Below are 19,862 nucleotides of genomic sequence, written 5' to 3'. Positions count from 1 at the left end.
AACTGTCAGTCCTCAGCTCCAGAGATGTAAATTTCAATCGTGTGGTCTTAAAGGGACCTCAACTTACAGCAACACAGTCCACAGGCTAGGCGTCCCACAGGTAGCGTAGCCTGTAAATTGAGGCACAGAACAAGCAAGGCAGCCGCACACTGGTCCGATGATCAAAGAACGAGAGACGAAAGGCGAGGCTCACCGAGCCACTTATCTCTCCGCCCTTCAATTAATCCCACTTGTGTTTATTGGCCAGGCTGGCACAATAAACTAACTATCTCACCCCTCAAGAGCAATTATGAGAGTAGCGATACCAGGAGGGGAAGGGGAAGGTGGGGAGAGAAAGGGGGATCAGATCAAAATGATCTACGTATAACCCCTTCCCTGAGGGACGGACAACAGAAAAGTGGGTGAAGGGAGACATCAGTCAGTGTAAGACATGAAAATATAATAATTTCTAAATTATCAGGGGTTCAGGAGGGAGTGAGGGGAAAAATAAGGAGCTGATACCAAGGGCTCAAGTATAGAAAGATAATGTCTTGAAAATGGTGATGGCAACAAATGTACAAATGTGCTTGACCCAATCGATGTGTGTATGTGTTGTGATAAGAGCTATATGAGCCCCTAATAAAATGATTTTAAAAAAAAGAAAGAGTTAAGTTTTCTGAAGTAAAGATGATGGGCCTTGAAAATATTCATGGAAAATAAAATGGAAAGATAATGGAATTTTCCTGCAAACTTTTTGAAACCCCTCACAACAGGTTTTTAATAGAAATCATAGAAATTTGTAGGCATAGAACATTTTTAACACTATGTGGATCATAGCAAACTATGGAGAACATTGAGAATGGGAATTCTGGAACACTTCGTTATGCTCATGTTGAACTTGTACCTGGAACAAGAGGCAGTTGTGTGAACAGAATAAGGAAATTCAACAGGGTTTGAAATCTGGAAAGGTGTGCATCTAAGGATGTATCCTTTCAATCCAAGACTGTATCCTCCTATCATACTTGTCAAGTCTGTTTGCTGAACAAATAATTAGAAAAACTGGGTTATCTGCAGAAGAATATGGCATCAGGATTTGAGGAAGGTTTATTAACAGGCTGCGATATACAGATGACACGGCCTTGTTTGCCGAAAGTGAGGAGGACTTGAGGCACTTGCTGATGAAAATCCAGAATTAGACTTCAGTATGGATTGCAGCTTTCATATAAAGAAAACCAAAATCCCCACAACTGGACCAGTAATTAACATCATGATAAATGGACAGAAGTTTGAAGTTGTGAAGGATTTTATCTTGCTTGGACCCACCGTCAATGCCCATGGAAGTAGCAGTCAAGAAATCCAATGGCGTATTTTATTGAATAAATCTGCTGCACAAGACTGATTTAAAACTGACTCTGGTAATTTCAGTCACCTCATATGCCTGTAAAAGTTGGACATTGAATATGGAAGACTGAAGAAGCAATGCATTTGGTAATTAATTACATGGCTGGCAGAGAATATAGAAAGTACCAGGGGGTGCCAGAAGACCAAACAAATCTGTCTTGGAAGAAGTCTAGCCACAATGTGCCTTAGAAGCAAGGATGGAGAGACTTGTCTCATGTGTTTTGGACACGTCATCAAGAGAGACCAAGTCCTGGAGAAGGACGTCATACTTGGTAAAGTAGAGGGCCGCTGAAAAAGAGGAAGGTCGTCATCGAGACTGATGGACACCGTGGGATGAAACATTTGTGATGAAACACGTGTGAGGATGGCGCAGGACTGGGTGGTGGTTCGGTCTCTTATCATAGGGTCACTAGGAGTTGGAACCAACTGAACAGCACCTACAAACAACAAGAACATAGGCTTAGCAGAATTTACCATTTTTTCCTCCTCAATTGGATGCAAACAATATGTTTCTTTGTAAAAGTGCTCCTTCGAAATCTGTTTCCATTTGCAAGAGCAGTGAATAGCTTTACTATGTGAATAAACAAAAAACACTGTTGACTGTTATTAATGTTCATTTCAGGTTTTCATGAATGCTCTCACCTTCCAATATTTCAGGTATTTGAATTGGAAATTTTTGTTCTTCAGTACTGCAAAACGGTTCTTCATCGTGTATGTGTTTAAAACTCTGTTGGATCTTACTGGATTTTCTCTTACCACAGGAGGTATTGCTGGAGTTATTAGAACAATGTGTGGATGGCTTATGGAAGGCAGAGCGTTACGAAGTAATTTCTGAGATTTCCAAGTTGATCATTCCAATTTATGAGAAACGCCGTGAGTTTGAGGTAGACAATTTCAGTTTTTGATGATTATTGGCCTATATATTTTATTTGGGTGTTGGACAAACCAGTAATATAGTTGTTCTATTACTATCTCTCTAGTATTTTCTTTCATTCGCCTGAAAGTTAAGGGGATGCATAGCAATGGCAGCTCGTAATGGCTGGATACGTTAAAAAAAACCACAAATGACCATCGAGAGGTGAATCAAATGAATTGTGCCATCTAGGAATTCAGTGTTAAGTGGGTGATTTTAAGGTCTATCCACCAACCTGAAGTTGCTGAGGACTGTTGTCTGATGGTGACAAAGGGCATTGCCCCCATCCAGACTGGTGTGCCGTTTACCAACCCCCTCCCTCCTTGAAGGCATTCAGTCCTTATCCAAAAGACCCAAGTAACTGTGTGTTTTTGGTTTTGTTTGCAGAAACTTACTCAAATCTATAGAACTCTTCACGGCGCTTACACAAAAATTCTGGAGGTTATGCACTCCAAAAAGAGGCTTCTAGGTACTTTCTTCAGGGTTGCTTTTTATGGCCAAGTAAGTATGCCGTCATTCATCGAGTTGGTTTGGTTGATTTGTCTTTCATTGTTAGCATTATTTTTTGAATTTATTAGCTGTAGTATAACAGCAGTTACTGGTCTAGGTAGAGTGCCTGTTCACAACGAGAGCCTCTTTCAGTTTAAACTTCACTTTGGTTCCCATGTCTAGGTCAGAGTACAACCACCTAAGATTACAATTTTGCTTTCAGTTTTGTTTTCAGTGAAACTTGTCCCAGTGTTCAATATCAAGTAGGCCAAACTTTGAAAGAAAAATCAGGGAAGGAGAAAAAAATCTGGTACAGAAAGCTGCAGATCCATAATTATAGGAGAGTGAATTAGAAAATGTACCTCATTAATTTGAAGGTAACAGGTTGAATGCATGCAAATGCATTGTAGTAACATAGTCTTTAAAAATTCGCTTCAAGCATATGGCTATTTTAGCGGTTCCTCTCCAAATGAGGTGTGCGCTCGTGTTATTTAATAGATGATTGTGTGTTGAACTTTCCAATAGTCATTTTTTGAAGAAGAGGATGGAAAGGAGTACATCTACAAAGAGCCCAAGCTGACTGGCCTCTCCGAGATCTCCCTGAGACTTGTTAAACTCTATGGTGAAAAATTTGGTACAGAGAATGTGAAAATAATTCAGGATTCGGACAAGGTAATATACCCCCTGCCTTTTGACACCCTCATTTGTTAGTTCCGCACATGATCTGTGGCTTCGGACTTGACCTTTTTTCTCTCTGGAGATGGTGAAGCCCAGAAGTAGAGGCTGCCCAGGGAGCAAGTGAAAGAAAGCGCAGAGGCTTTGGAGTCGGAGAAACTAGGATTCAAGTCTCCCTCCTCTGCTGATCACTAGCTGAGTGATCGTGGAGGAATGACTTAACCTCTCTGGGCCTACTTTTTCGCATTAGTAAATGGGGGGTGAATATAGTACCTACCTGATGGAGTTGTTAGATGAATTAAATGAGTTAGCATGTAGGAAGTGATTAGTAGAGCTCTTGATACGTGAAAAACCTTCAGTAATAGTAATAGAAGCTAGGAGTCCTGGTGGCTTAGCGGGTTAAGAGTTGGGCTCCTAACCACAGGTCAGCAGTTTGAAACCACCAGCCATTCTGTGAGAGAAAGATGAGGCTGTTTATTCCCATCAAGATTTACAGGCTCCGTGGAAAGTTCTAGTGGTTGAGGTAGCAGCGGGAGTAACCTCGTGGCGGGAGGAGCCGTTAGGGGTGAGCTGCCGATTCATATGCCTGCTCAAGATGGCATCCTCCCAGAAGCACCGGGACTTTGTGGTGGAGCCCATGGGGGAAAGCCGGTGAAGAGCCTGGCCGGGGTTGGTGACGTCCTGGGCCAGAAACTGGAGGAGAGGGGCTTTGACAAGGCCTGTGTAGTCCTTGGGCAGTTTCTGGTGCTGAAGAAAGATGAAGATCTCTTCGGGGAATGGCTCAAGGACACGTGTGACACTGATGCCAACCAGTCCCGGAAGTGCTTTGGGTGCCTTCGAGAGTGGTGCGACGCCTTCTTGTGATGCTGTCTGGGGAGCCCCGAGGCCCCAGCCCAGACTCTCCGGAGGTGCGGCTGGGTCGGGACTCTTCCCCGTCCTCTGCAAAGGAGAAGCTTGCTGTGTCTCGTTGGCATCCAATGGCTCCAGGGCCTCCGGGAGTTCTCTCCCCTCACCATTTCAAGGTTTTCGGATTTCTCACTCTGCTTTAGTTCCCCTTCCTTCCTTCAAGTCCCCATCCCTGCCAGGTCCACAGTCACAGTGACCAGCTTTCCTGGCCCTTCCCTCGCGCTCACCTTCACCTCTGGTCTGTTTTAGGACATTTGGCTCTCTTGATAGAACGGCCTTTATGCTTGTGAAGTTTTTTAAATCAATAAAGTCAGTGGCCTTAAAAAAAAAGAATTACAGGCTCAGACCCACAATTCTATTCTGTCCTATAGGGTCACTTACTGTGAATCAGAATCAAATTGATGGCAGTGAATTTGGTTTGGAGCATGCTCAATATAAATGAACTATTATTTTTTTTAATCATTTTATTAGGGGCTCATACAACTCTTATCACAATTCATACATACATCAATTGTATAAAGCACATTTGTACATTCACTGCCCTCATCATTCTCAAAACATTTGCTCTCCACTTAAGCCCCTGGCATCAGCTCCTCATTTTTCCCCCTCCCTCCCTGCTCCCCACTCCCTCATGAACCCTTGATAATTTATAAATTATTATTTTGTCATGTCTTGTCCTCTCCAATGTCTCCCTTCACCCACTTTACTGTTGTCTGTCCCACAGAGAGGAGTTCACATGTAGATCCTTGTAATCGGTTCCCTCTTTCCAACCCACCCTTCTTCTACGCTCCCAGTATCGCCACTCACACCACTGGTCCTGAAGGGATCATCCACCCTGGATTCCCTGTGTTTCCAGTTCCAGTGTGCATCCTCTGGTCTAGCCAGACTTGCAAGGTAGAATTGGGATCATGATAGTGTCGGGGGGAGCATTTAGGAACTAGAGGAAAGTTGTATTTTTCATCGTTGCTACATTGCACTCATTGTTAATCTGGTTAGGCATCGTGATTTTTAATTACATCATGTTTAGAGTCATCCTGGGGCACGCATTTTATCCTGTGACATCCCCCTTAGTTCAGTGTCAGTGGCTGTCATTAAAGCTGCAATAGGTTTAGGAGCAAGGCCCAAGGCCTTGTCAATGTAGGATGAGAGGCCATTTCCTGGAAAATGGATCCTTTCTTATAGACAGAATTTTGCAAGCGAAAGCACAGTAGTAAGTAAACATCCTTATTTCTCAAGGAAGTTTCCTGTTTTAGAAGGCAAGGTACACCGCTTTGAGTTGATTCTAACCCACAGAAACCTTATAGGAGAGCTTAGAACTGCTCCATTGCATTTTCAAGGCTATAAATCTTTATGGGCATTGACTGCCTCATCTCTCTCCCAAGAAGAGCCTGATGGGTTTGAACCACCAACCTTGCCTTTAGCAGCCTGATGCTTAACTTATCCCACAGACCCACCAAGGCTCCTTTTTAAGAAGAACCTATTGACCTTATAAGCTGCTGCCTACTGAGTGAATGAAAATCTTTTGAGTGGCAATGATACATTGTATTGTCTACCATGAAAATCATCACTTTGTAGATTTACTCATGTCAGTTGTCGGCCAAGGTGCCTCTCGGTGATCCCCTTCCTCCATATTAATGTAGGATCAGATTAGGATAATGCAGTCAGAAGTTCCCACTCTAGGCCAAACACTGCTGGTGGATATAGAGATTGGTAAATATTTTGCAGGGTGATTGGGTGTTAAGTATAAAAGTCCTTAAAAGCAAGCAACTTCTTTAGCTGAGCAACGTCTCAGACTTTTTCTTGGGGCCAGGGTATGGGTGGGAATCGGGAAAATGAACCTAGGCTTAAATACAAGGCATTGTTTATAATTACTATTGGAAGACAACTCAGGAGTTGTGCCATGAAAAAGTCTGGGGATGTCAAGGAGGAAAGGCCACAGGACACCCGGGGAGAAAGTGGAGAATGCTATTACATCAGGAGGACTGCAACCAATGTGTCGGTTGTTGAATGGAAAGCCACACACAGTGCAGTCAAATAAAAGGGGCCTGTAAATGAGGATGATATAGAGCCCTAAAACTACAGTGTATTTGAAGGGGTCGGGATTGCAAGACAATGTACCATCTCACTTTTGAAACAGAAAGGATCACAAGACATTGGATGATGCCACTTTTGAAAGAGAACCAGAAAAGATCAGTAGGAAAATACATGAGAATGCAAATAATTATCATTCTGGGTGATAGCATGAAAGTTTTGTTTTTCTCATGTGTTTTTGTCATCTCCTAAATCTGTCATTTCTGGAAAATCTTTATAATCAGAAGGAAACAAAATATATTGATATACATATATACTTTTGTTCTCCACCCCCTCCCCCCCAAAAAAAGAGCAAAGACTTCCTTCAGCTGTGTGTATAATTAGTGGGGAATATAATCCTACTGACAGTGTTCTTATAGTGGTTTGAAAGAAAGAATAGCCTGCCTACCCGCTCTTTGCCATTTCATTGACTTAAAGAAATCTTTCCTTTCCCATAGGTAAATGCCAAGGAGCTTGATCCAAAGTATGCTCACATCCAAGTCACTTATGTGAAGCCCTACTTTGATGACAAAGAACTCACAGAAAGAAAGACTGAGTTCGAAAGAAGCCATAACATCACCAGATTTGTGTTTGAGGCACCTTACACATTATCAGGCAAAAAGCAAGGCTGTATAGAAGAACAATGCAAACGCCGGACCATCCTGACTAGTACGTAGGATTGCATGTTAACTGCATGTTTGTCTTGGCACTTTTCCCACACTGAAGTAGCAGCTGGCCAGCAAGGAAATACAACCGGAATCTGAATTCTTCGTTCTTCTGCTGTTCAGTCGCTAGTTTGCACAAACACTTCCCTGTGTGAAACCATTGATTTCCCATATGTAATCCATGATTGCTCAGCCCAGAACAAAACAAAACAAAGCTCACTGCCACTAAGTTCACTATGACTCGGTCACTCTGTAGGCCAAAGTAGTATTTATTGCCCCTGTGTTTTTCCAAGATGATAAATCATTATGGGAGCAGAAAACCTCCTTTTCCTCCTGGTTTTGAACTACTGACTTTTGCATCAAGCAGCCCTTCTTGTAACCCACTATGCCACAAAGAGCTCTGAGTGAAACCACCTGGGCTCCTGGACCGCTCAGCAGTATCTCACAGAGAGCTCCGCCCTCCGCCCTATGCGGGCAGACACCAGATAGTGCGCCCAGGGGATCTCCCAGAAAACATCTAGGAGAATTAAAGCCCAACAATTTTTTCCCTTTCTTGAATTCGGCTGTTTTGAAACCAACATTTAAATAAACAAATATTTATTTATTCTTAAATTATTGATCTTTACAATTCAGTAGTTTAATAACATCAAGAAAGAGTGTACATTCATCATCATAATCAATTTTGTGCCTTTTCTCCCTTCTTTTACACATTGATGTTCCCCCTCCCTCTCCTTCCATGTCCCCAGATACTCATCAATCCCATTATTGTCTTTGTATTTCCACCAATCCCAGTTTCCCTGTACAGATAACTATAGAGAACCAGGGCATACACCTAGCAAGGAATCATCAACAATGGCCATTCAAAACCGGTAGATACCTCAATCTAATATAAAGCAGAGAATATTAAAAGTTTCAAGCTAATTCACATTGAGTCCACCAGAAGATCACTGAAGACATGGGTTCCATAGGAAAGTGTGATGAAGAAACTAGATGGTGCCCAGCTATCATGAATAATAGCGTCTGGGGTCTTAAAAGTTGGTCTCAGAATACCTATTTGTTTTTTTTTAAGATAGTAAATCCCCCTGTACATTTTAACAGCGTCAAACTCATTTCCATATGTGAAGAAGAGGATCCCTATAAACTATGAGCAGCAGATTAATCTCAAACCAATTGATGTTGCTACTGATGAGATAAAAGATAAAACTGCAGAACTGCAAAAGCTTTGCTCCTCTGCTGATGTGGACATGATCCAGCTGCAACTCAAATTACAGGGCTGTGTCTCTGTGCAGGTACGTGTTGGTCACTGGCCATGTATTAATTGCTTTTCTTGGCCTCCATGAGGGCAGGTAACAAGCGTTCATTGTCTATTGTGCCATTTATTCTTACAGAGTGTAAAAACTAGGGCATAATTTTTTTAAGTGACTTCATAAAGCAGTTTTATTTAAATTCATTTCTAGAAATGATGTACGTGCATTGTATCTGACAGAAGATCCTCTGTCACCAAACCCTATGTTGATAGCTCAGAAATCATTAACTAAGGTACTAGAATGTTATCTTTGTAAGTTCTTTGCTTTAGCTAATGATTTTCTGAATCAAATTGTAGTTAAGGATATGGTTTCTCAGCTACGGATCTTGTGTCAATTTTGTGGTTTTTTAAAAAATAGAATTTTATTACATTTCTGACACTGTTCTCCTTTTTTTCTTTTTTTCTAATTTAGGTCAATGCTGGTCCATTGGCATATGCCAGAACTTTCTTAAATGACAGTCAAGCCAGCAAATATCCACCTAAAAAGGTGAATGAGCTGAAAGACATGTTCAGGTAAGTGTTTTTTGTGGTCTTCAGATTGGATCATGATTCTTGGCCCCCTCCCCATTTTCTTCTTTTTAAAAGAAAAGTCTTAAAAAAAAAAAGAAAAGTTTTCCCAAATAATGTTGCTCCCTGCCATCGAGTTGGTCCTTGACCCCTTGCCCAGTAGGATCAGATCTTTGTGACCCATAGGATTTTTATTGGCTGGTTTCTTAGACCAGATCACCAGTCCTTTATTCCTAATCCATCTCAGTCTGGAAGTTCTCCTACAGCCTGTGTAGTTTCACAGCAACATACACGCCTTCACTGATGGACAGGTGGTAGTTGCACTTACAGTGCCTTGGCTGGGAATCGGAGTTCCCCACATAGGAGAACCACCACTGCTACCCTTCAATAGTCCCCCTCTTCAAAAATATATTCTTAGGAGACAATTCTCCTTTACAATAGTCAAGTGACCTCCAAGTAGCAAGGAGAAGTGTGATCTTGTCCATGCTTTGGACGTGAACAATTCCCTTGTTGCCCTAAGAGATTGAGTATCCCAGCTGACTTTATTGCTGTGACTATTTTAAGTGACACAGACACAAGCCTGCATTCATCAGTGATTTCATTCCTTGCCCGATTCACCCTTGCATTTCAGACCACTTATGGTAGAAAGCAAGGTGGGGCTGGGAGGGTTTCCTCGACTTGCTCCTATAACATATTCTTATTTCGACTGGGAATTTGTTGTTAGCTGCCTTCAAGTCAGTTACGACCCATAGTGACCCGATACATGACAGAACGAAACACTGCCCAGTCCTGCACCATCCTCACAATCATTCCTATGCTGAGCTCATTATTGCAGCCACGGAGTCAATCCATCTCCTTGAGGGCATGCTTATCTTTCGCTGCCCCTCAGCTTTACCAAACATGATGCCCTTCTCCAGGGACTAGCCTGTCCTGACAACACGCCCTGAGTGTGTAAGACAAAGTCCCGCCATCCTTGCCTCCATGGAGCATTCTGAGTGTACTTCTCCCGAGACAGATCTGCTTGTCCTTTTGGCAGTCCATGGTACTTTTCAACAGTCTTTGCCAGCACCACAAACTCAAAGCATTGATTCTTCGTTGGCCTTCCTCATTCAGTGTTTAACTTTAACAGGTATATGAGGCAATTGAAAATACCATGGTATGGGTCAGGGACACCTTCATTCTCAAAGTAACATCCTTTATTGTCAGTACTCTGCAGAGGTCATGTGCAGCAGATTTAAACCGATGGGAATTTACCTACTGGGCATGTAATCTCTTCGCTTCACTGAGCATCTCTGTAAAATAAGGCATGCCTGAGTATTATTGCAGTAGACACCTTTTGTTTAATATATTAAAAAGATTTTGCGTTCCAAAGGGGAGAGATTTGAGTAAAATCGACAAAGGAGAACTAGGATAACCCATCCACCCCTCCTTTGCTCCTAACTCACAGCAGTCTCTGGCAAAGGACTTCTTGCTTCATAAAAGAGAAGATGAGCGAGGCCCTGGACAAGCTGGGTTAACACAGTGCCGGCAACCATGGGCGCAAACATACGGACAAGTGTGAGACTGGCACCGGCCCGGGCAGTGTTTTGCTCTGTTGTCCACAGGGTCGCGATGCTTCCGAACTGACTCAGTGATACCAAACAACCACACTTCATTCACTCCTCCTGTCTGCATGCTGTCAACTGTTCCCGGTTGCACAGTACCTAGTAGTCATTCACTCGCTAATATTTATTAATGTCTGACATGGACAAAAGAGCTCAACTAATTGCTAGGACAGGGATGTAAAACAAATGGGCAATGAAGGACTTTGTTTCCTGAGATGGACACTTTAATTGCAGACATTAAACATACACATATGAAACAATGGAAAAATACTTTTATGATGGATCATCCATTTCTTACCAACCAGGGCAGATTTTTAACACTTATAGTGCCCAGGATGCTAGTGCGTGTGTGTGGTTACTGTAGCTAACAGCCTCTGAGTCAATTCCAACTCATGGCAACCCTGTGGGTCCATAGTAGAACTCGGTTCCACAGAATTTCCAAGACTGTGACCTTTCTGAAGCAGATCACCAGGCCTCTGAGTGGATTTGAACTGCCAACCTTTTGGCTAGTTTGCTGAGCACTTAACCATGTGAGCTACCCAGAAGATTCCTGCTGGTATTTAGTAAGCCCCAAATAAGTCATCTTGGAATGAAAGAATTCCTTGTCTACAGGTGCAAATTAATAGCACTCAGATTTAGCTAAGATAGTGCCAAGGCAAAAGGCTTCCTAGAGCATGGTTTCAGGTAAGGTCTTAAAGGTGGTAAGAAACCAAAGGACAGAGCTGGAAAAGAAAGGAAGATGGTTTTCTGACATTGGAAGTGGCCATGGCAAAGGCACAGGGAGAGAACAGATAGGACTTGGATCTTCCTTCCAGGCACACCATGGTTAACAGTGAGTATCCAATTGATCGTCAAAAGTAAACCCTTTATCTTTTTGATGTTCACTCCAGGAAATTTATACAAGCCTGCAGCATTGCACTGGAACTCAATGAGCGGCTAATTAAAGAAGATCAAATTGAGTACCATGAAGGGCTGAAGTCAAATTTCAGAGACATGGTGAAAGAATTGTCTGACATAATCCATGAGCAGGCAAGTACTCCCCAAACCCTAAACTCACGGCCATCGAGGTGATTCTGGCTCAGAGAGACCCTGTAGGAGAGTAGAACTCTCCACGTGGGTTTCTGAGACTGTCACTCTTCACGGGAGTAGAAAGCCTCATCTTTCTCCCAGGAAGCCACCATTGACTTTGAACTGGTGAGAATATCACTGATGCAGGGGCCTTAAAGCATTCCTAAGGAAAGTCCCTAACAGTCAAGCGGTGTCAGCCAGAATTCAATGGAATGACCTTGTTTTTCAAGCTCTCATGAGCTATATGTACATCTTCCCATGCGTTCAATGAAACTACATAGCCCCCACATGCCCATTCTCTGTGGCTGGGAATCTGGGGATCTTGTTGGCTTATGGAGTCTCGAATCAGGATTCTATGTCTTTCGCATACCTTCTTTAAGTTACATCTGTTTGCTTACCTAGGGGCGACTGCAGGCAGTTCTGAGGTAATTTCTCTGCTTCTCGGTTTCCGGTGGTTCTTTTCCGTTCTTCCCGAAGCAGCCAGGGTGATCAGGACGGGGAAGGAGGAAGACTTTCCACTTGTTTTAGGGTCTGTATCTCAAGCTCAGCTCGTGTACAAAGGGCCTGTGCTTCTTTGCACCCTCCTTGTCTGAAGTGCATCTTTATCAAGTAGACTACATAGTGTGTTCCTGGAAACTCTCCAATTCACGGGTTTCTGTTCCTCGCGGTACATAGGAGGCAGAAAGCAAAAACCCCTCCTCCACAGAATAGAAAAAGCAATTGCACGTGTCATCTTAAGCCAGTGTGTACTGTGTTTTAGAGTTATTTAATTTGCATGCAGCTGCATCACCTCGACTTGAACTTTAAATCATTCAAACTGAAAGCAAATTAGCCCATGTGCTATTATTACTGGGATCAAGATCTTTCATAAAAGTGTTGTAGGGGGGTGTTTGATTTGTTTCCCGAAGCTGTTTTTAATCTGCTGTTGTACTTCCTACCCCTCAGTAATTAATTAATTCCCATAAGCCATGGAGCGTAGTGTTTTAGAACCCTCGCTATACTACCTGCTCTCAAGCTTTGGTGGCCCAGTGGTTAAGAGCTCATCTACTAAGCAAAGAATGGGTTATTCCAACTCAACAGCTGTGCCAAGAGGACGATGTTTCAGTCTCTTCCCCTCCAAAAGATTCCAGCCTCAGACACCCTATGCGGGAGAGCGATTTTTGTCGTATCTGGAGGGGTGGGGGAACCGTTTTATTGCCAAGGGCCATTTGGACATTTAGAACCTCATTCACAGACCATACAAAATGATCAACTTAAAAATTAGCCTGTTCTATGTGGTCAAACATCTAATGAGCGCGCCCCTAATGTGATGGCTGGAACTGCCTCTCTTTGTTGTGAGGCGTGTGATGGTAGCTGGTATTCATGATTGCAAGGGCCTTACATGGCCCACAGGCCAGCCGTTCCTCACCCCATCCTGTCGAGTCACTGTGAGTGAGAGTCAACTCAGCAGTGACATTTGTAAAACTTCTCCATCGACAACTAACCAAGGATTTTCTCTGTGGTTCATGTTTTATTTGTCTGCAAGTTTTCTGTTATTATCCCCCTCCATTGGGAAAAAAAGGTTGTCTTTATAGTACTTTTTTGAAAAAGTCGCCATTTCCCATTCCATTCACTGCCATCAAGTCGATTCTGATTCATATCATCCCTGTAGGACAGAGTAGAACTGCCCTGTGGGGTTCCGAGACTAACATCTTACGAGAGTAGAAAGCCTCATCTTTTGACTGCAGGGGGACCGGCAGTCGAACTGCTGACCTTGTTGTTAACAGTCCATCTCATAATCCACCATGCCAACCGGGCTATTACATTCTCTCACCAAAGAATGTATTTTGCATAGTCACATATTTCAAGGAGATACATTATTTCCCAAGGGAAAATAATACCTCAAAAGAAAACAGAGGGTAAAATGCTCATTGAACACCTGTGGGAAGACCCCAAACTGAGTATGCACAGACTCAAGCCCCGTAGGCCCAGGCGAAACCATTCTCTTGGACACATCACACAGGTGGGCCTAACTCAGCCAATGGGGTCCACCAATACCATCAACCACCCCTCCCCAGCCAGAAGTTTGAAATATTCTGGCTATGGAAAGGCCTCGCTCTTTTACCCTGCCCCTGATCAGCGGTAGGTGGAGAGTGAGGGTCTCCCTGCCCTGCACAGGTGCACATGCGCCCATTCTAGGCCTACTCAGGGCCCACAGCCTCTTAGCCCACGTGGGCCCTTAGCCACTAGGGCAATGGTTCTCAACCTTCCTAATGGTGCAACCCTTTAATACAGTTGCTCATGTTGTGGTGACCCCCCCTCCCAACCATAATGTTATTTTCATTGCTACTTCATAACTGTAATTTTGCTACTGTTATGAATTGTAATGTAAATATCTGATCTGCAGGATGTATTTTCATTGTTACAAACTGAACATAATTAAAGCATCTGATGAATCACAAAAACAATCTGTGATTATATATTGTGAAATATTTATTTCTAATGACAGATAAATGAAATTTTGGCTTAAAGCATGGTGCAGCATGAGTAACAGTCTTCACACCGGGTACTCGTATGTGGGTATATCTGCATGTGGGTGGACCCGCCTGGAGGCGGATAGAGGAGCGGTGTCTCGGTTCCTAAGACCATCGGAAATATGTGTTTTCTGATGGTCATAGGTGACTCCTGTGAAAGGGTCTTTTGACCCCCAAAGGGGTCACAACCCACAGTTTGAGAACCGCTGCTCTGGGGTTCTTGGGCTTCTCCCTCCTGCTCCAGTTCCACACGTGTGGGTGCTCTTTTCCAGGTGGTGATTTGTGCCCAGTTGTGAGCCTTAGCGCAGCTTCCACACAACTTGGCACGCCTTCCAGAACTACTGTGTACCCTTTTGAGACTGTAAAACCTGAAACTTGTCTTGTCCTTCATGCAAACATAATTGAATCACACACATACACACAAAATATTCTATTGGAGTCCATAAATCCTTGACCAAATATATAGTCTGGCTAGTCCGTGGCCCTTTCAATGCAATCTATTCTATTATCCCAAAGCAAGTAAATAGTCCTTTTAAAGACTTCTTCAACCTTTTGACTTTGTAAAAAGGGATTTGTATTCTTTTAAAACTGTTAGTGGAGGCTTCTTAATTAGATAGGGTTGGTGGGGGCCATTGGAGTGTTCGTCATTTCTGCAGAATGAGGATGCTTTGGGCTTAACATTTCTAATGGATATAATCTATTGTTGGGTACCGTCAGGTTGAAGCCCACTCCTATTCTAGGAGTATGGTTTCCTAGGTTATAATCTCAGTGGGCTCAAAGGTAGAACAATTGTGAGAATGACACCGGACCAGGTAGTGTGGGGTTGCTATGAGTCGGAACCGACTCCATGGCACCCAACAACAAGAACCATCTCTATGGGAGCCATCCACCAGGGCCGTTCTCCCCCAGAGCTGCACCCGCTGACCTTTCACCGCTTAACCATTGTACCACCAGGGCTTCTATGAGAATCATCTAGTCATCGCTTAAGCCTCTATACTATGCTTTCAAAGCAGTATCATATGAGTTAGCATTTTTGTAGAAAGAATTTCCCCTAGCATGAATTTCATTTAGGCCTTATGATTTGTAGCCATGCCAATGGTACAGCTCAGGATAGCCCCCAAAGGTCAATTTTTAGGATTCATCTAGGATTTTCTGTGCAAACCTGTGGAGAACCACATGTTGAAAGATTGAGAACTGAGCTGAGACTTTGCATGTTCATCAAATATTATGTCGAAGTCTCCAGGAAGGGGCATGAGTAGTCACGTGTGTGGAAAGCCCCACAGGTAATTCTGGGAAACAGTCTTTACATATGTTGTAGGTCTCTAGTGCGGCTGTGATAGAAGTGTCACAGGGGTGGCTTTAACAAACAGAAATGTCTTTCTCACAGTTTCAGAGGTTAGCACCCTGACACCGGTGTTGGGTCTAGGGGAAGGCTCTCTCTTTCTCTGTGTTGTCTCTTCTGAACATCTGCTTCCTGGGCCATCTTCATGTGGCATGGCATCTCTCTCTTCCCCCCATCTCGGCTTCTCTTACTTGCTTCTTTAGTCTTTCACATAGCAAAATGAATTGACCCCCAAACACACCCCATACCAGTCCTGCCACATTAATATAGACAACCCATTCCCAAATGGGATCCTAACCACAGGCATAGAGATTAGGATCTATGACTCTTGTTTTTACTGGGTTATTTGCTATTCAGTTCACATCACAGTTAAGAGACTCATGCCAGAGATCCCAGTGGTTATCGTTTTCAGATGCCCGTATGTTCAGACATTATTTAAAGAGCACATTACCTTTCACTCTAGTGAATTTTGAAGTTTGGGATCCGTTCATGTTCTTAATCAATAACCTGATCTTTTTTGCTTTTTTTTTTAATGCTGCCTTTGTAATACAGCTATGAAGATTTAAGCCGGTAATGTTCCTCTTTGCTCTTTCTGCTTTATGTCATTTTAACCAGTCGCTTCAGTGTCAGTGATACATTTGGCACATGCCTGTCATTGCATATACATGGTCTTTTTTTGACAGTGGCTCTTCTGCTTCATGCTAAACACACCCATGTCCTTTGTTGTAGATATTCCAAGAAGACACGATGCATTCACCCTGGATGAGCAACACACTGCATGTGTTTTGTGCAATTAGCGGCACATCAGGCGACAGAGGCTATGGTTCCCCGAGGTACGCTGCTGAAGTCTGAGGACGTGCGGATGGGAAATGGCAATGAGACGGACCTTGCTCAGGAATATTCGGAGCTGTGCAAATGTCACACATTGAAAGATTTGCGAACATGGAGTGTTCTGCCCTCCCCCCCCACCACCATCACCACACACACCAAAATGTTCATGCTTTCAAACAGGGTGCTGACGTATTTGTAAATAGTTAAGCGACTTGAAAGTGCCTGGAAACTTGCACCACTGTGCTTGGTTTGTACTTTCTATGGTAAATCTGTATACTGAAAAGTCGAGCTTGAGGAAAAGCGTCCCTTCCATTTGCTTCATTAGTGCTTCAAACAATAATGGTACTGTGTACAATTGTATAATGGAACACAATAAAAGGTGAAACATTTGTAATTTGAAAAGAAGGAAAACCCCACCTGGAATATCATATCTTTATTAACCAGAAGCTTGATTCATGATTACACCAAGCTTTGGAGAGGGAAAAATAGGCTGAAAACATTGCCGTCAACACACAGATATTTCAAATTGTGGGATCGTTGCCTATGATTAGCCAAGGCTGGAGAAAGGAGCCCCAAAGTATTATTTAACCAGGAAATTTCCCCAAATAAATGGAACACCAAGAATGTCATAGAAATGCCAGGCTTACCTTTTTTTTTTTTTTTTTGACCTGATGATTCAAGGTCATTGAAATTGGTCAGGCTTCCATATAGAGAGATGGGATATGGCACAGAGTGCCTTAGCAAACACTATTTGTTGACAAAGCTTGATCTTCTAGGGCAACCCATAAAGCTACACAAAACATTTCGGAGAACTGGCCATCAGTACATTCTGTGCAACTGCGCAGCTTGAGCAGCAAGGCCCGAGATAGGCCTTGTATACAGCTGCTTTTCCTCAGTTACAGGACTGCCAAGCATTTCAGTAAGTCTTTATGGTTGCAGCTGCCGTGGGACAGTCTATGTAACCAATCCAGTTTAGCAACTGCTAGCCCTGGTGGCACTGTCTGGTAAGTGTTGCAAGGTTGATAGTTTAAACCCGCCAGTTTCTCCATGGGAGAAAGATGAGGCTGTGTGCTCCCGTGAAGACTGACAGCCTCAGAAGCCCTACGGATGGCTCTGGTGAGCTAGCATTTCTATCGCTGAAGAAACCTCAGATGACGGAAATAGGAGAAAAGGTGTGGGGAAGTGCTTTTAGCTCACATTCTCCTTACCATGTTCTAGGCCTTCATGTAAATTCCAAGTTCTAGACCAATTTTCCTTAGGTAGGTTAGACTCTTTTGCTGATGAGAAAACAGAAGCACTACAATATAAAGCGATTCCATGAACCCTTGACTTGATCTGATCGTGTGCTCACATGCTCATGTGTTCTGGTCTTAGACATGCTCCTCGCTTGATCAGTTGACTTTGCCTATCAAAAACTGGCATGCTTTGGGGGAAGAATTGGTCAACTTCGTATTAACGGGGCATGCAAAAGTATTCCAGTAGCAATTTGCTTAATAAATGACAGCAACCTATAGCATCAGTTTCATCTTTAAAGTGGTTGTATTTTAATGTACATGAAAGGACACATCTAGAGTGAGTGCTGCTTCCAAGAGTAAGGCATCTTGGGAAATGTGCCAATCAAGAGTAACTTATCCCTTCTCCCAATTACATGTTGGGTTGCTAACCACCAAGTGGACAGTTCACACCCACCAGCTCCCACCATGAGAGCAAGATGAGGCTTTGTGTTCCCATAAAGATTTTTAAAAAATTATTTTATTGGGGACTCGTACAGCTCTTATCACAATCCATACATTCATCCATTCCATAAAGATTTACAGCCTCAAAAATCCACAGAGGCAGGTCTACTCTGTCTGGTGGGGCCACTTGAAGTTGGAATCAACTTGATGGCGGTGAGTTTTGATTATTTATGTTGTCAGTGAGGTTGCTTCCCCCAAGCTTAGTGTTGTGCATTATGGGTAATGTTTGGAAAGATAATAAATGCTCTTTGTCCTCAAAGAGCTTAAAATCTAGTTGAAGAGGAAAAAACTATTAATAGTTGGTATAAGACATGGGAAGTTTTATCTGAATATTACTAAATGACAGTCCATGATTCTTCAGGAAAGAATTTTGTGAATTGTAACACTCAGGGAGGGCTTCATGTGGTAGAGCGGGACAAGCCTTGAGAGAAGATGACAGGGACCACCTGGCTCCAGGCTTGTGTCTCCTGCTCCCGCCCCAATGAAACCCTCTGAACAGTATGAGCAAAGTTGCGAAAAAGACATAGCAGAAGTTCAGAGGATGGTGTGGCTACCAGTTTTGTTCACTGCAGTGGTCTGCTGGACAAATCTAGTAAAGAAAGGTTGGACAGGGTTTGGAAGGCCTTGAACGCCAGGCTAATTGTGCTTGGACTTCGTTCAATATGCAAGAGGGAACCAGCGAAGGAATTTAAACAAGAGCGATTGCTTGATTAAATGGTGACTCATAATGTTGCCAGTTGTATTTGAGGCACAGAGAGATGGAAACAAACCAACTAGACAGCTATTATGAGTCCATAAAACCTTGTCAGAGAAGACATTATGCAAAATGACTCTTTGGATGGCTATAGAGAAAAGCCAAAGGTCATTGTATTTCCTGTGGCTAAGGGCATGGGACAATTCCACTAGATTAGTTTTCTCAACGTTCAGAAGATAAGGGAGCTGGATGACAAAGCCAACCAAGTAGGATGTATTTCTAACCATTGCACATATTACCACTTACTCTGATTAGTGATTACAGAAACTGTTGACCTCTAGATTAACTCACATCACAGGCTATTTCTGCTCTGCTGGTAGTTTTTTTTGTCAGTAAACGTGAATCCCAACTTCCTTTGGGAAGGATTGTTTTGATAGTCTTTGAACATATTGTGAAAGAGAATTAAGTGTTCTTTTATCACTATAATGATAGGCCATAGAGAAAAGTTATTTTATATGAAATAGATTGTCACCAATTTTTTGGGGGGGGGCATGTCTACAAACGGGGTTGTTATTGTTATCACTGTGTGATTTGGTTGAATATAAATATACATATATATATAGAGAGAAGTAATACCCCAGTGATGATATTCCAGTCCTCATAAATATTTTAAGAATCTTTTTAAAAATTAAAAGGGAAACCTGTCGTAGCAATAGCTTTAGAATCAAACATCATAGATCTAGCAACAACTCACTAGGTAAATAATAAACTAGGTCATCATAAGAATCCAAGTTTGTTTGTTTTAATAGACTTGTTTTCTCTGAGATGAGGAATATAAGCAATGCTTTACAATCACAGGCGTTTTCTAGGGTATTCATGCTTAGCTGTTACAGGCTTTGACTCACAAAATGTTTGGTTGCTTTCAGTGTTGGTCTAGTTCTGAACACAACACTGCCGCTATCAAAACAGAGAGAGGGAAAGAAATAGAATAAAAGTTGGCAGGGAGTGGTTTGCGTAACAAGTCCCATCCTAGGACTGGCCAGTAATAGGACTTCCTTTATCTGATTATAGTTAAGCGTTTCTCTAGTTCCCATCCACGTAGTGGCACCTCTCTAAGAAAAGTGTCTGTCTGCTTATCCAACTCCCGATTGAAGTGTGGCTAA

General features: G+C 42.8%; 1 protein-coding gene and 1 pseudogene across 1 annotated transcript in view; both read left to right on the top strand.

Annotated features, from left to right (window-relative positions):
* Positions 1-17,782, top strand: part of DOCK11 (dedicator of cytokinesis 11) — a 171,006-nt gene extending 153,224 nt beyond the window's left edge. The window contains exons 47-54 of the mRNA XM_045298560.1: positions 2,142-2,264; positions 2,681-2,794; positions 3,308-3,454; positions 6,892-7,102; positions 8,197-8,387; positions 8,817-8,917; positions 11,406-11,544; positions 16,168-17,782. Of these exons, the coding sequence (XP_045154495.1) occupies positions 2,142-2,264; positions 2,681-2,794; positions 3,308-3,454; positions 6,892-7,102; positions 8,197-8,387; positions 8,817-8,917; positions 11,406-11,544; positions 16,168-16,290 (1,149 nt within the window). The 3' untranslated portion in view covers positions 16,291-17,782. The remainder of the gene's footprint in view (positions 1-2,141; positions 2,265-2,680; positions 2,795-3,307; positions 3,455-6,891; positions 7,103-8,196; positions 8,388-8,816; positions 8,918-11,405; positions 11,545-16,167) is intronic.
* LOC115872603 lies at positions 4,053-4,493 on the top strand (annotated as a pseudogene).
* Positions 17,783-19,862: the final 2,080 nt, after the last annotated feature.

The sequence above is a fragment of the Echinops telfairi genome, unplaced genomic scaffold, assembly GCF_000313985.2.
Source record: "Echinops telfairi isolate 266 unplaced genomic scaffold, ASM31398v2 ScPeMD7_7427;HRSCAF=8465, whole genome shotgun sequence".
Lineage (NCBI taxonomy): Eukaryota > Metazoa > Chordata > Mammalia > Afrosoricida > Tenrecidae > Echinops > Echinops telfairi.
This window is presented reverse-complemented; position numbering and strand designations above follow the sequence as displayed.